We start from the raw sequence: 22,500 nt of genomic DNA, 5'->3' as shown, positions 1-22,500 counted from the left end.
TTAAAGCACCAAAAATTAAGTCATCATGCAGAATAATAATATAGTTATCATTAGATTATAGTAATTGATGCATATATGGAGCTCATTTTAATTACTTCATATACTTAATAATACATCATATTTTTTTTTTTATGTTTAAGAATCTGAATCTGTAAAGTAGCCGAACTAGTAACGTTTATTATCAAATGTAGTGGAGTTAAAAGTGGAATACTTCTCTCTGAGATGTATTAAGTTGCATCAAATTAAAATACTCAGGTAATGTACAAGTACCTCAAAATTGTACTTAACTACGGTACTTGAGTAAATGGACTAGATGCTGAAACGAGAGAGTTCTCTCCTCTTATATTTACTCTCACAGTTCAGATAAAGAATATACATTCAGTCTTCTCAGAGAAGCTGTTGATGATCCAGAACCGACTCACCTGATGTTTACCTGTACAGGTGTGGAAGTGATGGACAGCAGCAGTGAGCAGCTGGGCGGAGGTGAGGACGAGGCGCCTTCAGAGGGCCTGGAGGAGGGGGAGGTGGAGGGTGAGACACTTCTGATCGTAGAGTCTGAGGACCAAGGATCAGTAGATCTATCACATGACCAGAGTGGAGACTCTCTAACCAGCGACGTGGGCGAGGAGGCCGACGGAGGCTGTGAGGACATGTCCTTCTACTGCGACCGCTGCCACAAGTGGGTCCCTGCAGGTGAGTTAATACATGTTCTCTTAGTGTCCACTAGGGGCATCACTGCTGTATTATAGAGATACTACATGTTATTCTCTTTGTGTCCACTAGGGGCATCACTGCTGTATTTTATTTATATATATATATATATATATATATATATATATATATATATATATATTATGTATGATAACATGTAGATGACTGAAGTATGTGTATCAGCTCAGCTCAGAGGAGAGCAGCCCAGCTACCTGAAAGGAGACAACTTCTTCAAATTCATCTGCTTCGACTGCTCCGAGGACGGAAAGGAGAGCTTTGAGAGGATGAGACTCACCTGGCAGCAGGTAAACTACCATCACATCATAACAGTAGAGGAGGAGACTCACCTGGCAGCAGGTAAACTACCTGGCAGTGATCCGTGTTGATGTGTCTCAGGTGGTGATGTTGGCCATGTACAACCTGTCTCTGGAGGGGACGGGCCGACAGGGCTACTTCAGGTGGAAAGAGGACATCTGTGCTTTTATTGGTCGACACTGGAACTTCCTGCTGGGAACAAGGTCACTCTAAACTTTTATTGATACTTTTTATTAATCAGCTGACTTCATATTCCATCCTGCTCTTCATTGAACTTCATTACACGGTTGGTCATGTGACCACATGGCTTCATTATTGAATGTGTCATCGTTCTGTCTTGACCAACATTTAAACCTCTGCTCAGCTTTTTATATTGTTTTTTTTTTTTAAATGTTTAAAATGTTTTTAGTACAGAATTGATTCCTAATGAACCATTCCTGATTGGTCCAGAAGATGATGATTCTCTTGTTGCAGTGTTTGACCTGGTGACTGTTGCAGGAAGAAGACATCGACGTGGTGGAGCACGGTGGCCGGCTGCCTGTCGGTCGGCAGTCCTACCTTCTTCCGGTCTGGAGCGCAGGAGTTCGGCGAACCGGGCTGGTGGAAGCTGGTCCAGAACAGACCTCCAACTCTGCGGCCGGAGACAGACAAGTCCACTAGCAAGGCTAAGGGTAACCTGCACTGATCCAGTAGAGCTCGGTCAAAATGTGGCAGAAATGACGCTCACCTAATATTCTCACCTGCAGCTTCAAAACCTGCCATGGACCCAATCATCACAGTGGAGGGGCTGAGGAAGCGCGGAGCCAGAAACCCGGTGGAGAACGCCATCCAGCTGAAGGAGAAGCGTTGTCGTACACAAGAGGCCAAAGACATCCGGCGGGCTCAGAAGGAGGCGGTGGGGGGCTACACGGACCGCAGCGCCTGCTCCACGCCGGTCAAACTGGGAGGAGGCCGCGGGGGAGGTGCTGGGCGCCGGGCCGACCTCGTCCTGGAGAAAGGTGAGGTCATCGATTTCTCCTCCCTCAGCTCATCGGACCGAACGCCGCTCACCAGCCCGTCGCCATCGCCTTCGCCGGATTTTTCTGCCCCGGGGACGCCGGCATCTCACTCAGCAACACCCAGCCTGCTGTCAGAGGCGGACCTGATCCCGGACGCCATGCCTCCACAGGCTCTGTTCCACGGTGAGTTTGTGTTCGACTCATCCTGGTGTTCTTAATAGACATGTTCTAGAATAACTGCCCAATGTGAGTAGATTTGTAATTTTAACGTGATGTTAACACTGTTGGCATGTCCTCTCTGCTGCCTCGGACCTCCAGACGATGAGGAGATGGAGACGGAGGGAATGATCGACCCGGGGATGGAGTACATCCCTCCTCCTCGCGCCAACCTTGTTGCCCGTAAGAAGCTCCGGCTGGCGCCAGCACACATCAAACGTGAAGCTGACAGCGAGGACGACGAAGGACTCGAGCGCGACGACGACTTCGAGGAGCCGGCGGTACGCGGCGAAGGTCCGTCTCTCTCCACTGGGGGAGGTCCGGAGCGGAGGAGGATAACTCATCCTGAGAAAGCAGATGGAGCTGGCGGCGTCTCCCAGACTCTTCGCTTCACCTCCCTCAGCCTCTACGAGGAGAGGATGCTGCTCCGACGGCTGGACGCCTGCCCGCTGGCCTTGGCCGTCACACCGCAGGCCAAACGCCTCCACAGGAAGCTGCTGGTCCGCCAAGCCAAGAGGCAGAGAGGGCTCCCCCTGCTGGACGTTGACCGGGCGGTCAGCGCCACCCTGAGCCTGGTGGGAGGGATCTACGGCGCCCAGGTGATGGGGACACTGGTGCAGGGTGGAGTCATGGGAAAATACTGCACCACCAGCCAGGAGCTGCGTATCCTTGATCGCTTCCAGGTACCTTCAACATTCTTCCTGGTCTTATTCAGTCAATCTCCCGACTGGTTTTATACTAACCTCCCTACGTCATGCCATGTCCTGGCAGCCTATATTTAGCAGGTTAAAGCATTTGGTAACATTCATGAAAATGTTTTGTTGCTTGGTTTTGACTCTACTGTTTTCAACATGGCGGTCGTGTCACAAACTTTCTCCTTTTACAGCTGAACAGTAAGAAGAATAGGTTTCTGAAAACATTTGAAGCCAGAAATAGGCCATGCAGCAACAGAATGTGGATTCTTATTTGAGTTCAGGGCTTCACCAGCAGTGATTGACAGGTGCGTTAAACAAATCCTCGGCTCTGATTGGTTGTTTCCACTTGAGCTCGGTGGAATCCTGCAAATGCCATTAAGAGAACTAAAGGGGGCAGAGGAACCTGTTTTTTTGTGTTTTTATTTTTTTTTACAGATTATCCGTGTTATGTCCTTCTGTCAGTAAATAGTGACAACACGTTATTTTGGTTTATGTTACCGGCTGTATCTTTAGGGCAACAATGTGACCTCTGGGGTTGTGTATTGGCAAGAATCTGCCGCTACGAGACCGATCGTGATAGAGAGGTTGCAGTTCAGTATACTGCAGTAATGAAAGGAAAACTCTCATATAAAGAACACACCATGTATGAAATCAGATCAAAAAATGTTGACTGTTTTATGCAATTGAAATAGTGGGATCTGCATTTAGCACAGTCCTTTAAACATCAGACATCATTTCACTACTGTGGTCTGAGCCACGCTGTCTTTGCATGATCGAGTCATGACGGTATCACAAAACATGTCTTGTTACTCAAGTGTATCAGTATTTTCTTACACCCCGAGCAACAGTAACATGTTCAAATGATACTTGTCTATGATAAACAGTAGACAACTGTGGTTTCAGCCTCAAGATGATGAACTGCTTCTGGTTGTGCTGCTGAAACCTCTTAAAGAACACTGAGAGAACCACTGATGTAGATTGTTTGTGTGCAGACCAACCTTTCTAGCAGAAGAGGCATCCAGCAGCATTCTGTGTCTTTCTGGCGCCGATTGATGGGAGCAGAGACCAGTTCGGACCAGAGCATCAAGAGTCCATACACCTCTCGCATCCTGAAACCGTACATCAGGTAAAGAGTTTTCTAAAACATTCAGTTTAGTGAAGAGAGTCCTGAAACCTCTGAACGGGTAGAGAGAGTCCTGAAACCTTTGAAGGGTGGAGAGAGTCCTGAAACCTTTGAAGAGTGGAGAGAGTCCTGAAACCTTTGAAGGGTGGAGAGAGTCCTGAAACCTTTGAAGGGTGGAGAGAGTCCTGAAACCTCTGATCGGGTAGAGAGAGTCCTGTAGTATTAGTAATCATAGTAGGAAGTACAAGACTGTGTTTGTTTGTTTTCCAGGAGGGATTTTGAGAGTCGTCCAGTGAAGCTGAGGTTGTTGGATGAGATCAGAGCTTACCCTCACAGGAAGGAGCCTGACTGGACCCCTGAACCCAACGCCTCCATTGATTACTGCTACGTCCGCCCAAACCACATCCCCTCGGTTAACGCCATGTGTCATGACAACTTCTGGCCAGGTAGCACCGAGGCACATTCTTCTACGTACCTAGAACCGTCCTACCATCAAGCTGTCTTTCTAAACCATTCGTCCGGTCTCCTCCTCCAGGTGTTGACCTGTCGGAGTGCCTGCAGTACCCGGACTTCAGCGTAGTCGTCCTCTATAAGAAAGTCGTGGTCGGTTTTGGCTTCATGGTTCCTGACGTGAAGTACAACGAGGCCTATATTTCTTTCCTGCTGGTCCATCCTGAGTGGAGGAGAGCCGGCATCGGCACCTTCATGATCTACCATCTCATCCAGGTGAGGCTCCAGAGGTCAGACCGTCTGTCCATATGTGGCACATTTCAAGGCTCAAACCAGTTTGGAGGCTACAAACTAAATGCTAGAATCGTTCTACAACATTGATCAAAAGCAGACTGGACTTTAAGCTTTTCTTTTAATTGCCCGACTAACCTACGAAATGGAAAATAAAGACCTATTAAAACATAAATAAAATCAACAGAGATTTGGACAATAAAAGCTTTCAATATTCTCCTTTTTACTTTATTATCATCCTTATTGTTTATTTGTTTAAAAACACACAATTCAAATGAGGAAATCATTTTTATTTATTTTTTATTGATTAAAACATCAAGTCATTATTATTTTTAATGATGTATAATAAAGTGCTTAGAACTCGTGTTAGGAAGGTAAACGCTCATAATTCATCTCTAACATCTATTTTATATTCATGTGAAATCATCTCCTTCAAACTACTGGATTGATTCAAGTTTCTAACCAAAATACATTTTACAGATTACATGTGAACACATCATGATAATACCCTAATGCGACCTCCACTGACGTTAGCCGTTAGCTCTTTGAGAGACCTCACTGTGACGAATCTGAGCCGTCTGATGGGAATTAATTACATATCAAGAATTTAGGGTTGTTTCAAATGTTGCTACACTGTTAGCTCGGTTATTTAGCCAAGCAACCGGCTAACGGCTAACATTGACTAGCTAATGTTAACTAGCATCATTATTGGATATCTGTGACTAGAAAGCATGAATGCTGACTTCCTGACTGTATGTTGACACAGTTTATTATTATTATTATTATTATTATTATTATTATTGTCCTCTAAACATTGACACTAAAACGTGGTGTGTTTTCCAGACGTGTATGGGGAAAGACGTGACTCTGCACGTGTCGGCCAGTAATCCCGCCATGCTGCTTTATCAGAAGTTTGGTTTTAAGGCGGAGGAGTACATCCTGGACTTCTATGATAAATACTATCCTGTGGACAGCACAGAGTGCCGCCACGCCTTCTTTCTCCGACTGAGACGCTGAGTTCACCTGATAGTCAGAGACGCCTCTTCTTCTTCTGGTGGACCACGACCAGTCTGCAGCACAATGCCTGGCTCAAAGGCACCTGGACAGTAGCTGCTGAAGAGGGCGGCAGGTTTTCAGTCTCAGAAAACACTGAAAAATCTAATGTGACTGTATTTTTGTTATTAAAAATGTGACAGATTTGTGACTTTTGGTGAAATTTACAATTCACTTTTGCCTCGTGCTTCAGTTTTTTTTTTCCATTAAAACAAAATTAATTCAATGATGAAAATTGAGGAACTTGCTTCTCTTCTTCCTTCACACTCAGCAGACTGCAGTTTGTCCAGCAGGCGGCGCTGTGTCTCCTCTGCAGGTAAACGGGTCAAATACAGTGATTCAAGATACAAGTTCAGTTCGAGACCTTAAACAATTCTGTTTGCTTTTCTGACGGAATTATATTTTTCTTCAGAAATAAAATTTAAATTAACTCCAAACACATTTGTCAACATAACTTTTTATTTTAAAATACAGCCAGTGAAGTGACTCATTCACTGGCTGCAGTATCCATTCCACAGGTTCAACACGATATTTAAATGACAAAGCAGTAAGAGTACTATTACTAGTATGTGTACTAGAAGTCTACAAACAACAGTACTTTATGTTTTAATTAGAGCTGTCGTAATATCCCAATAGACTTTCCTCTTCATTTAAAAAGCAACAATACATCTTACTTATAGAGCATTTAAAACGGTACATTCAGTCATTTGGAACAAAAGTAAAAACATGTCAATAGCTTATATAATCACCACAGAGGAGCTTCCTCCACGGTTGTTAGATTAAACTAGGTGGGAGTCAGAAACCATGCAGGTTCACGTTGGCTTTCCCCAGTTTTCCCAGCAGGTCCAGTCCGGTCCGAGCAGCCAGCAGAGACACCATGTCGTCACATCCGGACTTCACCGCCGCGTCGTACGCCGTCTGACCGCCGGCGTTCCTCCGCCTCACGCCGGCCCGACAGCTGAATAATAAGAGGGCGTGATGTCACCACGGTATCATCAATGGTGATGGAGTAGTAGTACTAATAGTAGAAGTAGTAGTACAGTTGGACCAGGTGTTTCATACCTGAGCAGGACCTGAGCAACCTTTAGACCTTCAGAGCCCAGAGCTGCAGCTTCATGCAGAGCAGTGTTCTTCATCCTGAGGAGGAGTAGGAGAGTTTGAACATGTTCGTAGTATTACTAGTAGTATTCTACTAGTACCAGTCATCATACATGCTGGTCTAGTGAGATCCAGAACCTGGTGATGTGGACCTCAGGTCTGGGTCATGTTGTCCTCACCGCCCAGACTGCTGGTCCACGTCGGCTCCTCGCTGCACTAAAACAGGAAGTGCGTCATGGTGACCGTTCACCACAGCAACCGCCAAAGCATGTCGGCCATTGCTGTCACAGCAGGAAGGATCCGCCCCCTGGTGGTTAATGAGGAAACAGACCAATCAGTGTGAACTGTGTCAGGTGACCAGGAAACACACCAATAGTATCGACCAATCAGGGAGCAGCTTTAAATCTCTCAGAGACTTGTACCTGATCCAGGAGCTGCTGGATGACACTGATCTGACCTCTTCCTGGACCTGGACCCAGCTCCTTCAGCAGCTGCACGTCCCTCACCTGGAACCAGGAGGACCAATCACAGAGGAACTTTTATCTGTCAGGTGAGTTCAGACCCAACGTGGAGAACGTCTGGTTTCTTACCGGAGGTCTGGGTCTCAGGTCTGGTTTGGGAGGATGACTGCCTGATCGCTCTGTGACGCTGCTCAGAGTCTCAGTCCGACCTGCATGTCCGACGCCATCCTCACCTTCCGGATCCACCTGAGAACACACCTGACGTTCTTCTTCCCGTCCGGCCGACACAAAGCTGACGGTCACGCTGACTTCCTGACGATACTCCTGAATCACAGCAGAAACCATCTGAAGGAGAACAGGAACACAAGACGTCACCTGACACACAGGAAGTGGAGCACAGCGCACCTGATGATGATCACCTGACCAGGTGCCTGAAACTGAGTCATTTAACTTCAAGTTAGTACGAGGAACTTTTATTTTCTCTTGATGTTGGCGCCCTCTGTGGACAAAAACGGTAGTGTTTCTTTATTTAATCCCACTGGTGATGTCACTGTATGGGTGAGGTGTACAGGTGAGGTGTACAGGTGAGGTGCGGGTGAGGTGCGGGTGAGGTGTACAGGTGAGGTACAGGTGAGGTGTGGCGTACCCGGCCCAGGCGAGGTTCTCCCAGCAGAGTCCTGAAGGGGGCATTGTTCTGAGCGTAGCTCCTCAGGTGAGCACACAGGTGATCCAGCTGCTTCCTCCAGAAACCTGAGGACATGGACAGGCTAGAGTTCTAGTAGTAGTAGTAGTAGTACTTTACCTCTACCAGGGCTCACAGCGGTCAGTAGTGGTACTAGTAGTAGTAGTAGTACTAGTAGTAGTACTTTACCTCTACCAGGGCTCATAGCGGTCAGTAGTGGTACTAGTAGTAGTAGTAGTAGTACTAGTAGTAGTACTTTACCTCTACCAGGGCTCACAGCGGTCAGTAGTGGTACTAGTAGTAGTACTTTACCTCTACCAGGGCTCACAGCGGTCAGTAGTGGTACTAGTAGTAGTAGTAGTACTAGTAGTAGTACTTTACCTCTACCAGGGCTCACAGCGGTCAGTAGCGGTCGACGGTCTCTGGTCGCCTGCTGTTTGCTGAGTTGAAGTGTCCTCTGTTGTTCTTTCCTCTGAAGCTCAGTGGCTGATGGGTAATAGAGTCCAACAGTCTGAGTGAACTGCTCAGCAGTGGGCGGGGCTAACTTTGAGCTGGGAGCGGGGCCGGAGGAGGGTGTGGCTTGCCAGGTTGCATCATGGGAAGTTTGGGCTGCAGCCTGCTCACACAGAGAACAGTCTCTGTCGTGTTTTGTATGAATTAACTATAATATAACATGATGTCATGATGCAGCGTACCTGGTCGGTGGCAGCGCACCTGACAGGTCGCGTGATGTCACTGCAGGATGTGGGCGGGGCTTCCAGAAAGGCACCACAGGCTGCGCAGTAGAAGGCGTACGGGTGTCCGCTCGCACCACATCGCCAACAAACCACACAGCTGGCTGCATGACCGGGCTACAAGTACACACAGCACTACATTTCCCACAATACTTCACTCTCACAAAGCCTGGTCACAAGGATAAACTGCTCGCCTCGCTCCATCGATATGAATATAAATAGATAAAACTTAAATCAACAACAAACTGAGCTACAATGGGGCCACTGATGCTAACGTTAGCTAGTTAACTTCAAAGTACAAACGTACTAATTGTTTTCTGACCAAGAATCAGTGGTAAACTGTTAGCCTAGCGCCACCTTCCAACACGTATGTTGCAGATGGAAATTTAAAAGGGAGACAGTGTGGTTTTAGCAGCAGTTAGCATTGATGCTACCTGGATTCATCCAACCAGAGAGCTACAAACTAAATTATATTAAATCAGTAATAGCAGTGAAGCTAGCATTAGCAGTCGTTAAATGCTTTAAAGCGGCTTTAAAGTTGGTGGAAAGTCAACAGGGTTCTATCTTAATATTTTGGGATGGAATTTTATTTAAAACATGATAAGTTCCTCGTACAGCAAGCAAAAAGTGTAGCCATCTTGTTTAAGTTCACTCATTATTATTGGCCGGTCTGGTACGAGGCTACGCTGGCTGTGTGAAGTATCGGCTCTATGCTAACTAACTAGCATTGAGCTTTAAAACCCTGAGCCTGAGCTAGCGCTGCGTAGCCTCTGCTGGTTGATCTACTGTGGGTTAGAGTGTAATAAAATGCTGGTGAAGGCTTTGGCTAGGCTATCAGTTTCCTCATGCTTCCAGTCTTCGTGCTAAGCTAGACTATCCCAGAGCTAGCTATAGCAGAAACAGACGTGATGACACGATGAACTTCAGGTGAGTCTTCACCTTTGAGCCGCACCAGTCACAGAACCGGGCGTCACCGCGGTTCAACCGTTTACACCTGGAGCAGCTCAACGTCCTGCAGTCTGCTGAGCGGACAAAGCGGGTGACGTTCTGCAGCCGCTACCAACACAGAGAGAGAAGGAGGAAGGAGAAGGGTCAGGGGGTGTGTGTGTGTGTGTGTGTGTGTGTGTGTGTGTGTGTGTGTGTGTGTTACCGGCTGCACACGGCTCTCACAGGTTAAACATCTGGAGATGTAAGCTGGATTCCCACTGCCACAGCAAACACACGTCGCATGGTCCTGGACAGAAAACATACATCACAACTAACAGGTGTGTGTGTGTGTGTGTGTGTGTGTGTGTGTGTGTGTGTGTGTGTGTGTGTGTACGTGTGCCTGTACCTGATGTTGTTGATGGATGGAGGCCTCACAGATTAAACAGGTCTGAGTGTTCACGGGAACCACAGAGTTACAGAATACACAGCAGAGCATCTGAGAACACACAGAGACAGACAGACAGTGTCTCACTGAGGATAACAGAATAACAGAAACAGCTGAGAATAAAACCTTTGAGGTGAAAACAGCTGTTTATGTTCATCAGTGAGTCACAGCTGGACAGACAGACAGACAGTAGTACCTGTCCTCCCTCAGCAGGGGGCGGTCTCTGCTCAGGTAAACCAGGAAATGAAGATCCACACTGAGCACAGAACCCAGAGAATGGGTCTGAAGGACGGGGACCCAGACACTGAGCACACCTGGACAGACAGACAGACAGACAGGTAGGGAGACAGACGGACAGAGAGACAGACAGGTAGGGAGACAGAGAGACAGACAGAGAGAGAGACAGACACAGTACACAGACAGTTTCTTTAGTTTCTAAGATCACGGCCTCCTGTTGGTTTTCCCAGCATGCTTTGCTTTGTTATTGTCAACAGAAGAATGTTGAGGATACTTTGTGAGGATCAAAGGATCAGAACACATCACATATGTTTGTCTATGTGGTTTATGAGGACACAAAGTTCACTAGAAGTCAGAAGGTCTTAAAATATTCAGGAAACACAAAGAAACATGAGGAGGATTTAAACCGTTAGTGTTAGCGTTAGCGTCATACCGCAGGAAGTCAGTCTGTTGGTGGATTCTGGACGTCTGAGTGCTGCTCACCTGCTTCACCACACCTGAAGTCTGACAGGAAGTACCACAAAATAAAAGTCAAACACAGGAAGCACCACAAAATAAAAGTCAAACACAGGAAGCACCACAAAATAAAAGTCAAACACAGGAAGCACCACAAAATAAAAGTCTGTGGGGTTCAGTTTGGATGAGCTGCTGCTGGTTTGGTCTGTTTACCGCCAGCTGGGAACGTTGGGAGGATCCAGGTGGTTGTGGTTTGGTGGGAGAGACCAGTCGACTGGTCAGGAAACGAGGACCTGGATGAGGAGAGTTTTCCTTCATGCTCGGCTCTAAAGGACAAAACGAATGAAGTGAAGTGATAATTCAGTAAATCAGTTCAGTTCTTAACAGAGCTTCATGTTTAGTTTGCTATAAGCTAGGCTAACAACATTATATTATTATACTATTATATTATTACACTATTATACTTTTAAACAGTAACGGTGTCACAGACCTGAGGGCCTCAGTGAAGAACCAGCAGAGTTGAACCTTGTTGTTCCTTCAGACACATGCTGAAATGAAAACTTTTAACATTAAAACAAGATCCTGTATTTGAAATGGCTGATGGGAAATTGAGTCTTACCTGTTCGTCCCTCAGGAAGTTCTCCTCATTTGAATCCACAAGTTCAACAGAGAAAACCTTCGTCACTGTGGAGCTGTCTCTGCCGTCTCTACAGAGAGAGGGGGAGAGGGGGAGAGAGAAAAAGAGACAACCAGGGTAAGAGAGAGACAGACAGGGAGAGAGAGACAAACAGGGTGAGAGAGAGACAGACGGAGAGAGAGAGAGAGAGAGAGAGAGAGAGGGGGAGAGAGGGAGGGAGAGAGAGGGAGAAAGAGGGGGGAGAGAGAGAGAGAGAGGGTGGGAGAGAGAGACAGGGAGAGAGAGAGAGGGTGGGAGAGAGACAGAGAGAGAGAGAGACAGGGAGAGAGAGAGAGGGTGGGAGAGAGACAGGGAGAGAGAGAGAGACGGTGGGAGAGAGACAGAGAGAGAGAGAGACAGGGAGAGAGAGAGACAGAGGGAGAGAGAGAGAGAGAGAGAGACAGGGAGAGAGAGAGGGTGGGAGAAAGACAGAGAGAGAGAGAGAGAGAGACAGGGAGAGAGAGACAGGGAGAGAGAGAGACAGGGGGAGAGAGAGAGGGTGGGAGAGAGACAGAGAGAGAGAGAGAGAGAGAGAGAGAGAGAGAGAGAGACAGGGTGGTAGAGAGACAGAGAGAGACAGGGAGAGAGAGAGACAAGGAGAGAAACTAGATCAGTCTTGAGTCACAGACGTTGGTGGAACGGAGGCCGGACAGGAAGTGACATCACAGCTGTGGTTGGGTCAGGTGACCGGTTACCTGGCGACAGCTACAGCTCTGACAGCCACTCGACCAGCAGGAAGCAGGATCGGACCGCCGTACTTCCTGCTGCTGCTGCCCGCTAAACCACGCGGCCACGCAGCCGGCTTAGACCCGTCCAGAGTGAAGAAGATCAGAACCTCAGGAGTGTCTAGTGGAGAATAACATGTATTATCTTTATAATACAGTAGTGATGCCCCTAGTGGACACTAAGAGAATAATATGTATCATCTCTATAATACAGCAGTGATGCCTCTAGTGGACACCAGGAGAATAACATGTATTATCTCTATAATACAGTAGTGATGCCTCTAGTGGACACCAGGAAAATAACCCTTAGGGTTAGGGTTAGAGATAATACATGTTATTCTCCTGGTGTCCACTAGAGGCATCACTACTGTATTATACACGTACCCCCATTTGAGAACCACTGCTCTAGTGGACACCAGGAGAAAATCATGTACTTGTACCTGACTGGATGGAGACGGGAGTGTTAGTGTCTATGTGGTTCTTGGCTCTGTGTGTCTCCAGGTGCATGATGGGAATGATGAGCGGAGCTGACACCGCTCCTGCTGTCATGGCGACGTCTGTCTGTCTGTCTGTCTGTCTGTCAACCAATCAAAAAGGTGCAGCGCATTTTAATGACTTTATATACTTCTGGTAGTTTAATCTATAATAATACTTTTATTTATTAGTGGATTAATAATCTGTGAAGTAACTTAAAGTTAATAAACATATGTGCAGTAAAAGTACAATAATTTCTATAAATACTACTGTTACGCACAGATTGTGTATAAATACTACTATACTACTCACAGACTATGTATAAATACTACTGTTACTCACAGACTATAAATACTACTATACTACTCAGACGGTGTATAAATACTACTATACTACTCACAGACGGTGTATAAATACTATACTACTCACAGACGGTGTATAAATACTACTATACTACTCAGACTATAAATACTATTGTGTTACTCACAGACTGTATAAATACTACTATACTACTCACAGATGGTGTATGAATACTACTATACTACTCACAGACGGTGTATAAATACTACTATACTACTCACAGACTGTGTATAAATACTACTATACTACTCACAGACTGTATAAATACTATTGTGTTACTCACAGACTGTATAAATACTACTATACTACTCACAGACGGTGTATAAATACTATTGTGTTACTCACAGACTGTATAAATACTACTATACTACTCACAGACGGTGTATAAATACTACTATACTACTCACAGACTGTGTATAAATACTATTGTGTTACTCACAGACTGTATAAATACTACTATACTACTCAGACGGTGTATAAATACTACTATACTACTCACAGACGGTGTATAAATACTACTATACTACTCACAGACTGTGTATAAATACTATTGTGTTACTCACAGACTGTATAAATACTATTGTGTTACTCACAGACTGTATAAATACTACTATACTACTCACAGACGGTGTATAAAGACTACTATACTACTCACAGACGGTGTATAAATACTACTATACTACTCAGACTGTATAAATACTTTACTACTCACAGACGGTGTATAAACACTACTGTACTACTCAGACGGTGTATAAATACTACTGCACTAGTCACAGACTGTGTATAAATACTGCTGTACTACTCACAGACTGTGTATAATTTGAATACATATTAAAGTAAAGTAATTAATACATTCTTACTTCAGATTAAAGATCAAACGAAACCTTCGTTGAACTGCTGCTGACGCGTCACCATGGCAACGAGTTCCTCGCAGGCACATTTTTTTTGTCAGTAACTTTATTTATACAAACAAATACTTCCACACAAAATAATCAGGCCATAAGAAGAGAACTGTGTACCTTAAACGTGTTTTGTACTATGTTTTAAATCAATGAATGAAAAGACGGTGAAGTTTTTTTATTTTTATTTTTCTCAAAATGATTTATTATGCAGGCAGTTGTCAGGACGACTAACTGTGCAGACCCAGAAGTAGCATGGCCGTCTGACACAACATTAGCTCACAGGCTAACAGGCTAAATAACAAGCTAACAGGCTAAAGCAGCTCAGACAGAAAGTAAAGAAACATAATTTAAAATGTCGGAAGTCAAACTGAAGAAGGAGACGAACATTCTGGACGTCGCAGAGCTCGAGAACAGGTCAGTCCGGTGACGTTAGCGTCACTAATGTTTAGAACTAGCGCAGAACTCTACGTCATCATACTCACTAAAGTTATACACTGTAAATGTGGAGAAGAATTAAGAGATTTGTTCTTACACATTAATACATGACAACGAGTGTGTGTGTGTCTCTCTGTCTGTCTGTGTGTGTGTCTCTGTCTCTCTGTCTGTGTGTGTGTCTGTGTGTGTCCGTCTGTCTGTGTGTGTGTGCGCGTGTGTGTGTGTGTGTGTGTGTGTTACAGGATCAAAGAGCTGTGTCAGCAGTTCCCTCATGGTATCACAGACCAGGTGATCCAGAACGACATGCCTCACCTGGAGCCTCAGCAGAGAGCCATGGCCATTAACAAGCTGCTGTCATTGGTCAGTCTCAGGGTGATGTCACCTCTCACTTCTCTCTCCTGATTGTGGTCACTCAGATCAGACGTGTGTGTGTGTGTGTGTGTTTCTGTGTGTGTGTTTCTGTGTGTGTGTGTTTCTGTGTGTGTGTGTTTCTGATCAGTGTGATTGATTCCAGGGTCAGCTGGACCTCTTGAGGAACAGTTCAGGTCTCCTGTACAGGATGAAGGACACGCAGAGCAACAGGTAAACACTCATTAAAGTACTGTGTACCGTCAGTAGTACTGTGTACCATCAGCAGCACTGTGTACTCTCAGTAGTACTGTGGACTGTCAGTAGTTGGACCGCCAGTAGTACTGTGGACTGCCAGTAGTATTGTGGACTGTCAGTAGCATTGTGGACCGTCAGTAGTACTGTGGACTGTCAGTAGTTGGACTGTTAGTAGTACTGTGTACTATCAATTATCACAGTTCTTCTTCTACATCGTTAATGATTACAGTTCTTCTTCATGTGTTTCAGTAAGATGAAAGGCTCAGATAACCAGGAGAAGTTGGTCTATCAGGTCATCGAGGACGCAGGAAACAAAGGTAACAAACACAGATTCTTCATTTCACACTAGAACCAGGTTTGTTTGAAGTTTTACTTTGAAATTCCCTCTCTGTTTCCTGTCTGAGCTGGACGTGTAGGCTGTTCATGTTGAGATAACCTCTCTCAGTTTGAGTCCTTTATGAACACTTTGCCCAAAGGGAATTACCCACAATTCATAGCAATGTGACGTTTAACACGGGGTAACCAGATGAAGCGTGGAGAAAAAAAAAAAAAGGTAAACAGTGAGTCCCTGAGGGTTTACGGTCTTAGGGAGGACACTGGAAGACCTTCAGGTGGACTGAGGGGACCCCGATGGACCAGACTCTTCAGTTAAGTGTACTTGTTGTTCTTCAGGGATCTGGAGCAGAGACATCCGCTTTAAGAGCAACCTTCCTCTGACGGAGGTCAACAAGATCCTGAAGAACCTGGAGAGCAAGAAGCTCATCAAAGCCGTCAAATCAGTCGCTGTGAGTTTAAAGATGTTTAAAAACATTAAAGATGTTTAAAAAATAGTGCTGGGCAACGATTACGATGTTTAATCTCGATTAATCTCGTTGTTATGCTCAAAGTTCAATAATGAATTAAAAGTAGTGTATTGCTCACTTGTATTTTAAAGTACTGCTATATGAACAGAAGTACAATAACATTTGGTTTGAATCACTTTAAACAGATCAGGTTCTTTTTAACAGCAGTATTCTTCACACAGTATCAGTTATATTTCTACTATCTGTGCTCAGTGTGTGACTTTATCTAAACGTTCCACTGCTGTGCAACATGAATAAAATGTTCCACACGTTTCTTCAACATGTGTGTCTTCCGTCTTCATACAGTCAGAGCATGTGAACGCAGCTCCCACTGTTCATCAACATAATGCACCGTAACTCAGAGGTGACGACGGTTACCCGGCGATGTCCGGTTGTCTCCGGTGAGAGACGGCCGGTGCGCGTTGTGACTCCGTGTCTTTTGTAGTCCTCTCCTCTTCGTACGACTCGTGTGTTCTTCTGGTGACGGTGCGTCTGGAGGGAGGCTCCTACGTGACGTCATTCATGATCCTGAGAACGTTCCTCAGACCGACGTCTTCTCAACACTAGTCGTCCTGCAGTTTGTATCTCTCCACTTCTCTGTGGCGTCTGTTAGCTTGTCTTTAGTTTATCTCTACTTCTCCACACGCTGCATCAACGTAGTGATGAAGACTCCTCCACACGCTGCATCAACGTAGTGATGAAGACTCCTCCACACGCTGGTTTGGTGATTTACTGACATCAACGGTGTGGATTGCATTAAAAAAAAACTGCGTTTATTAATTAATGCGTTAACGCGATAATAACACGTTAAGTTGTCCAGCACTAATAAAAACATTAAAGATGTGGAAAGTTAAACATTAACGTGTCCTTAATGTTCTTCAGGCGTCTAAGAAGAAGGTCTACATGCTCTACAACCTGCAGCCGGACCGCTCGGTGACGGGTGGCGCCTGGTACAGCGACCAGGACTTTGAGTCTGAGTTTGTGGAAGTTCTCAACCAGCAGTGCTTTAAGTTCCTACAGAGCAAGGTACCAAAATACTGTGTGTGTGTGTGTGTGTGTGTGTGTGTGTGTGTGTGTGTGTGTGTGTGTGTGTGTGTGTGTGTTTTTTCGGCACATCTGTTGTTTAAGAGGTGAGTTCAGTCTCAGACCAGCAGGTGGCAGCAGAGAGTCTCACTGTGAAGTTACTGTGTTCAACCTAATTATCCTTCAATCTTTAGTCGAAGAAGTACTGATTAACAACGTACAAAAGTATCAGCATCAAAGTATACCTAATGCACCTAAAGTAAAAGTACTCAATATGCAGACTAACATGTATCTTATAATGTTATGAATACTTAATCAACTGCTGTTGCACCGTATTCACCGTGTGTTGAGTTCAGGCTGAAGCTGCGAGGGACAGCAAACAGAGTCCCATGGTTCAGAGAAACAGCTCCTTTGCCACCTCGCATGAAGTGTGGAAGTACATCTGTGAGCTGGGAATCAGCAAGGTGACGCTTTCACAGCCCCGCCCCCTTTTGTGACATCACACACGTTTTACTTGATATGCGAACGTGACGTCTGGACTCTTTTGTCGTTAGTTGAGTATCAATAAGCTGCTCCAGGTTGACGGGTGTGTGTGTGACAGGTGGACTTGTCCATGGACGACATCGAGACCATCCTGAACACGCTGATCTACGACGGGAAGGTGGAGATGACCGTCATCGCCGCCAAGGAGGGAACCCTGGGCAGCGTGGACGGACAGATGAAACTCTACCGCGGCGTCAACGCCGTCATCCAACCGACGGGCCTCGTCAGGACGCCCTGCGGACTCTGCCCGGTAACGCATGCTTTTATTGTGAACGACCGGGTCGTGGTGGGTGTCCTCTGGGGGTGAACCCTGACTTCCTGTTCTCTGTCCTCAGGTGTTTGACGACTGTCACGAAGGAGGAGAAATCTCTCCGTCTAACTGCATCTACATGACGGAGTGGTTGGACTTCTGACATCCTGTGATCCTCGTTTGTTTTCTATTTATCTCAAAGTTCAATAAAAAGAAAAGCTAAATGTTTCTAGTGTGTTTGAGATGAAGTCTGACTCACTAAATGGAGGACGAGCTCCTTAAAGTTTTTATTGACTAATATGAAAACAACTGACGGCAGCGATCGGATGCTCTCATCTCGTCGTTAAGGAGCTGAGTGCTCGGATCACTTTACATCTTCTCATGTTCAGGATGCTATTGACCGATTCCTCCAGGAAGCTCAAAGCTTTCTCTCTAAACACTACACTACCCATGAGCCTCAGCAGCTGTTAAATCCAGGAGACAAACCTCCAGTTTTTCGCGCGTTAAAGCTGCTGCGTGTCCACCAGGGGGCGACTCCTCTGGTTTTATAGAAGTCTAGTCTAAAATGACTCTACTTCTCTCTTGATTTATTCCCTCAGTAAACATTGTAAACATGATCTACATCTCTAGTTTACAGTCTTCTTCAATACAGCATGATGTTCATTTAGTACATTATGGTCCATTTAGAGTCAAACAGACCATAAAGCAGGGGATGTTTTAGGGGCGGGGCTACACGCTGATTGACAGGTCTCTAATAGACCATAAAGCAGGGGATGCTTTAAGGGCGGGGCTACACAGTGATTGACAGGTCTCTACCAGAGACGTAACGACGTCTCTACGTCCTGATATGGTCACTTCCTGTTAACGGGTTGGGAGGACTAAACACTACACTACCCATGAGGCTCAGCGGCTGCAGGTCACATTAAGAGCTCATGAATTATTAATGAGCGCAGATTCCCGCTGCATAACGTCACTTCCGGTTTCAAACCCAAACAAATAATTGTTTACTGTTCACATTTTTCTGTCCACGTAGTTAAAACATCTCGTTCATGAAGTCATTTTGTTCTTTTGAGATGATTATAGTCCAATTTATTTATATTTAAATTATTGATGTTTTTGTGGTCAATGTCAACAAATCATGACGTCATCATGAGGATTAATTAGAGAGGAGGACACGTGACCTGTAGCAGCCTGCTGGAGGCCCAGAGAGGATTTAAACTGCTCCATTGTTACTGGAGCTCATAGTTCAGAGCTGTCCTTGAACGCAACAGAAGAGGAAGGGAGGAGGAGGAAAGGGAGGAGGAGGAGGAAAGGGAGGAGGAGGAGGGCAGTGCGGATTCTTTCCCGTCATTCCCTGCAGCAGCAGCAGCAGCAGCAGCCCCCCCCTCCTGTCTGTCTGCCCTCCTGTCTGTCCTCCTGTCTGTCCTCCCGTCGGACTCCTCTCGTCCTCGGCTGAAGTTTGCAGACTCGCTGAGATCTTCTGAGCAGGTAAGCAGCTCCTGTTTGTCTCTGCTGGTCTGTACTGGTCTCTGCTGATCTCTGCTGGTCTCTGTTGTCGCTGAGTTGTGATTGGAGCGGAGCGACACACGGAATCCTCCGCAAACGTCCCCCGTCGGAGGAGCCTCGGGTCTGGGGTTGAATAAAGTCCTCCGGTCCGGAGGCCCCGGTCCGATCTGCAAGAGGGCCCTGATCTCCGCTCTCTGTATCCGTGCCGCGGTGCTCCTCAGCCCGCTTAGCAGCCATTAGAGTCGGCAGGAGGATGGAGGAGAATAACGGTGCGCCATGATGCATGGAGGCAGAACCAGGCGTGGCCGTGCGTGTGTGCGCGCGCGTGTTTTGTAGCGGTAGAATGAGCGGGATGTGTCCGGCCTCCAGCTGCTGTCCCCGGCGTTGGGGGGGCTCAGCAGGCCGGATAGACTCTGAGGACCCAGACCTGGTCCCAGACAGGTCTGGGTCCTCCTTAAACCTCCGGAATTGTTGTATTTTCTGTTGACGTGAATCTGTGAACACAAATCAAAATATTGTTCTAAAGTTCAGAGAATCCAAACGTTTAAAGTGACGATTGATTTGATCAGAAACACTGATAATCAATAACTGATCACTTCCGGTTCCTCCTGGTATCTTCAGCTCCTTCTGTACTTAATTTATTAAACATAGGGAACTTTGAAAGGACTCGTTTTTACTATCAAACAATCAATTAATCAATTAATCAACAGTCGACAGATCATCTCCAGAACAAACTGTTTGTCTCTATGTTCTCTTGACGTATATTTAACATTCTCTTGACATTTATTTAACGTTCTCTTGACGTTCTCTTAATTAACGATTCTTGATGTTCTCTTGACGTTCTCTTGACGTTTATTTAACATTCTCTTGACGGTCTATTGATGTTCTCTTAATGATTCTTGACGTTCTCTTGACATTTATTTAACGTTCTCTTGACGTTCTCTTAATGATTCTTGACGTTCTGTTGATGTTTATTTAACGTTCTCTTGACGTTTATTTAACGTTCTCTTGACGTTTATTTTTTGAATGTTCTCTTGACGTTCTCTTAACATTTATTTTACGTTCTCTTAATGTTCTCTTGACGTTCTCTTGACATTTATTTAACATTTATTTAACGTTCTCTTGACGTTCTCTTAATGATTCTTGACGTTCTCTTGACGTTTATTTTTGAACGTTCTCTTGACGTTCTCTTAACGTTTATTTTAAGTTCTCCTAACATTCTTTTAATGTTCTCTTGACGTTCTCTTAACATTTATTTTACGTTCTCTTAATGTTCTCTCAACGTTCTCTTGATGTTCTCTTGACCAGTCAAGTCAATAAACTGAGAGGCATTTGGGGACTAAAGACAGTGTAGGAAAAGCGAACCTTATGTTGGACCACAGAAGGTTCTCTTACAGTCTTTGTTTCTGCGTATACTCATAGAACACATTAGTGTTAATGGAACAGGAAGTAGAGGTCCTCTGGGAACATTCACAGGAGCGATCAATATTAGTGGAACGAGAACGTTGATAATGGGAACAAGAAGTTTAACTATGTAATAATGTTGTTGTTTGTTGTTTACATGTTGACACAGAGTCTCTGTTTACAGGTCAGACTGTAAATAAACAGCAGCTTCCTGTAAAAACTGGTTTCAGATGAGTTCCAGAAACAAACAACTGGTAATCAATAATAATGATCAGCTGTTTTGTGTCCGTCCACCAGACGACTCTCATTAACATGAATAATGAAGGACGGAGACTCCATCTTGATTTTAGAACCATTAGTGAGGATATCTTTCCTCTTATATATCTTTATCTATCTAACCCTTATATATCTTTATTTATCCAACCCTTATATATATTTATCTATCTAACCCTTATATATCTTTATCTATCTAACCCTTATATATCTTTATCTATCTAACCCTTATATATCTTTATCTATCTAACCCTTATATATCTGTATCTATACCTATCTCCCATTGAGAGTTTTATAGGTTCTTCAGATCTCCCAGTAGATAGCTATGTACTACATCTAAGAGGTACATATTGTACTTTTTACTGGACTACATCTCAGAGGTACATATTGTACTCTATTTCATTCTATGTGTTGTAGATATACATACAAGTGCAGTAGATTGTGTGTACCATGTAGTATCTTTGTTATTCTGTTTGATATTTGATTCAATAGTTCATTGAGAGAAAACTGATGTGATCAGATGCTCCTCTGAACTTATTGATTAACACGTTCATGTGGTTGGTTTATCAAAAAATAAATAGATGATATGAAATGACCTCATCTTGTGAGGAAAGAGCCTGAAGACGTTCAAATCAGGAGTACAAAGTATAAAATAAATATACACAACTATACATCATATTTTTTGTCATTTTCATGGTAACGTGATATGTTGCAGCAAAGTGCTGTCCCATTCATATTTATACCAGCCTCTCACACTCAACCACTTACCAGGTGACGTAAATTAAATCCTTGAGGGTTCAGGGCTTAGGGTTTAGGGAGGACATTGGGATTTGGCCCATGTTTCTAGTGATGAAGGGTGGGGTCAGCAAACCAGGAAGTAAGTGTGTGTGTGTGTGTTGGGTGGAGTGATGATGTCATTCTTCTTCTGCTGTTTCTGGATCAAACAGTCGACTCCGTTTGGTCTCATCTGAGCTTTTGATGATAAATGATTTATTCCCTCAGTAAACATTGTAAACATGAGTTTATGGTCTCAATCTCTAGTTTAGTCTTCTTCAATACAGCATGATGTTCATTTAGTACATTATGCTCCATTTAGAGTCAAACAGACCATAAAGCAGGGGATGATTTAGGGGCGGGGCTATGTGTATTTTTATATATGTGTGTGTGTGTGTGTGTGTGTGTGTGTGTGTGTGTATGTATATATATATATATATATATATATATATATATATGTATATATGTATGTATGTATGTATGTATGTATGTATGTATGTATATATGTTATCTGGGGAAAGGGGGCGTGTCTACAGCTCCTGTCTGTGACTCTCACAGAGGGGGCATGTCTACAGTGGCGTGTGAGGGGATTTCGTAGCGTGGCTCAAGACTTTAACCAGATTTTTTAATCCTTTGTTTTCCTCACCGGAGTGTCCCCGTCACTGACAGACTGTGATGGTGTCTCTTCATATGTGTGGACATGTCTGATGTATGTCCGTTGTCTTTCTCTTTAAACGCCTACATACAGCAACGGTTCTGTCCACCACCCTCATCCTCATTATGAGTTACAGTGAAGACTAAATGATCCAAACTTG

General features: G+C 44.8%; 4 protein-coding genes across 4 annotated transcripts in view; 3 read left to right on the top strand and 1 right to left on the bottom strand.

Annotated features, from left to right (window-relative positions):
- The first annotated feature begins 452 nt into the window (after positions 1-452).
- Positions 453-6,026, top strand: kat14 (lysine acetyltransferase 14). The gene is made up of 10 exons (XM_068702730.1): positions 453-693; positions 895-1,016; positions 1,108-1,229; positions 1,525-1,697; positions 1,773-2,207; positions 2,343-2,923; positions 3,928-4,061; positions 4,329-4,504; positions 4,594-4,784; positions 5,643-6,026. The coding sequence occupies exons 1-10, from the start codon at positions 453-455 to the stop codon at positions 5,814-5,816; spliced, it is 2,349 nt and encodes a 782-aa protein (XP_068558831.1). The 3' UTR covers positions 5,817-6,026.
- A 330-nt stretch (positions 6,027-6,356) lies between these two features.
- On the bottom strand, positions 6,357-14,010 carry dzank1 (double zinc ribbon and ankyrin repeat domains 1). The gene is made up of 19 exons (XM_068702737.1): positions 13,988-14,010; positions 12,734-12,870; positions 12,264-12,414; positions 11,512-11,599; positions 11,383-11,440; positions 11,106-11,218; positions 10,870-10,940; positions 10,396-10,513; positions 10,161-10,250; positions 9,978-10,061; positions 9,767-9,883; positions 8,789-8,944; positions 8,475-8,709; positions 8,058-8,161; positions 7,541-7,756; positions 7,373-7,456; positions 7,130-7,257; positions 6,915-6,989; positions 6,357-6,810 (listed from the first exon to the last, which is right to left on the bottom strand). The coding sequence occupies exons 2-19, from the start codon at positions 12,840-12,842 to the stop codon at positions 6,648-6,650; spliced, it is 2,160 nt and encodes a 719-aa protein (XP_068558838.1). The 5' UTR covers positions 12,843-12,870; positions 13,988-14,010; the 3' UTR covers positions 6,357-6,647.
- A 248-nt stretch (positions 14,011-14,258) lies between these two features.
- Positions 14,259-17,956, top strand: polr3f (polymerase (RNA) III (DNA directed) polypeptide F). The gene is made up of 9 exons (XM_068702751.1): positions 14,259-14,443; positions 14,707-14,824; positions 14,979-15,046; positions 15,320-15,387; positions 15,743-15,855; positions 16,795-16,938; positions 17,292-17,399; positions 17,537-17,728; positions 17,814-17,956. Exons 1-9 carry the CDS (start codon positions 14,382-14,384, stop codon positions 17,889-17,891), a joined length of 951 nt encoding a protein of 316 aa, XP_068558852.1. The 5' UTR covers positions 14,259-14,381; the 3' UTR covers positions 17,892-17,956.
- A 1,144-nt stretch (positions 17,957-19,100) lies between these two features.
- Positions 19,101-22,500, top strand: part of LOC137866691 (spectrin beta chain, non-erythrocytic 1-like) — a 26,904-nt gene continuing 23,504 nt past the window's right edge. The window contains exon 1 of the mRNA XM_068702745.1: positions 19,101-19,216. The gene's annotated coding sequence lies outside the window, so the exon portion shown is untranslated. The remainder of the gene's footprint in view (positions 19,217-22,500) is intronic.

This window comes from Cebidichthys violaceus, unplaced genomic scaffold (genome assembly GCF_023349555.1).
Source record: "Cebidichthys violaceus isolate CVI_PGR_0920_01 unplaced genomic scaffold, fCebVio1.0.p SCAF_88, whole genome shotgun sequence".
Classification (NCBI taxonomy): domain Eukaryota; kingdom Metazoa; phylum Chordata; class Actinopteri; order Perciformes; family Stichaeidae; genus Cebidichthys; species Cebidichthys violaceus.
This window is presented reverse-complemented; position numbering and strand designations above follow the sequence as displayed.

Excerpts from the sequence above, each read along its gene's own strand:
- kat14 (XM_068702730.1), top strand. The coding sequence starts at position 453 with ATGGACAGCAGCAGTGAGCAGCTGGGCGGAGGTGAGGACGAGGCGCCT. Across the intron at positions 2,208-2,342 it reads TCCACAGGCTCTGTTCCACG|ACGATGAGGAGATGGAGACG; the intron begins GTGAGTTTGTGT and ends TCGGACCTCCAG. Across the intron at positions 2,924-3,927 it reads GTATCCTTGATCGCTTCCAG|ACCAACCTTTCTAGCAGAAG; the intron begins GTACCTTCAACA and ends GTTTGTGTGCAG.
- dzank1 (XM_068702737.1), bottom strand. The coding sequence starts at position 12,842 with ATGACAGCAGGAGCGGTGTCAGCTCCGCTCATCATTCCCATCATGCAC. Across the intron at positions 11,600-12,263 it reads AGAGCTGTAGCTGTCGCCAG|AGACGGCAGAGACAGCTCCA; the intron begins GTAACCGGTCAC and ends CTCTCTCTGTAG. Across the intron at positions 8,162-8,474 it reads CGCTGTGAGCCCTGGTAGAG|GTTTCTGGAGGAAGCAGCTG; the intron begins GTAAAGTACTAC and ends CCATGTCCTCAG.
- polr3f (XM_068702751.1), top strand. The coding sequence starts at position 14,382 with ATGTCGGAAGTCAAACTGAAGAAGGAGACGAACATTCTGGACGTCGCA. Across the intron at positions 15,388-15,742 it reads CGAGGACGCAGGAAACAAAG|GGATCTGGAGCAGAGACATC; the intron begins GTAACAAACACA and ends GTTGTTCTTCAG. Across the intron at positions 17,729-17,813 it reads CGCCCTGCGGACTCTGCCCG|GTGTTTGACGACTGTCACGA; the intron begins GTAACGCATGCT and ends CTCTGTCCTCAG.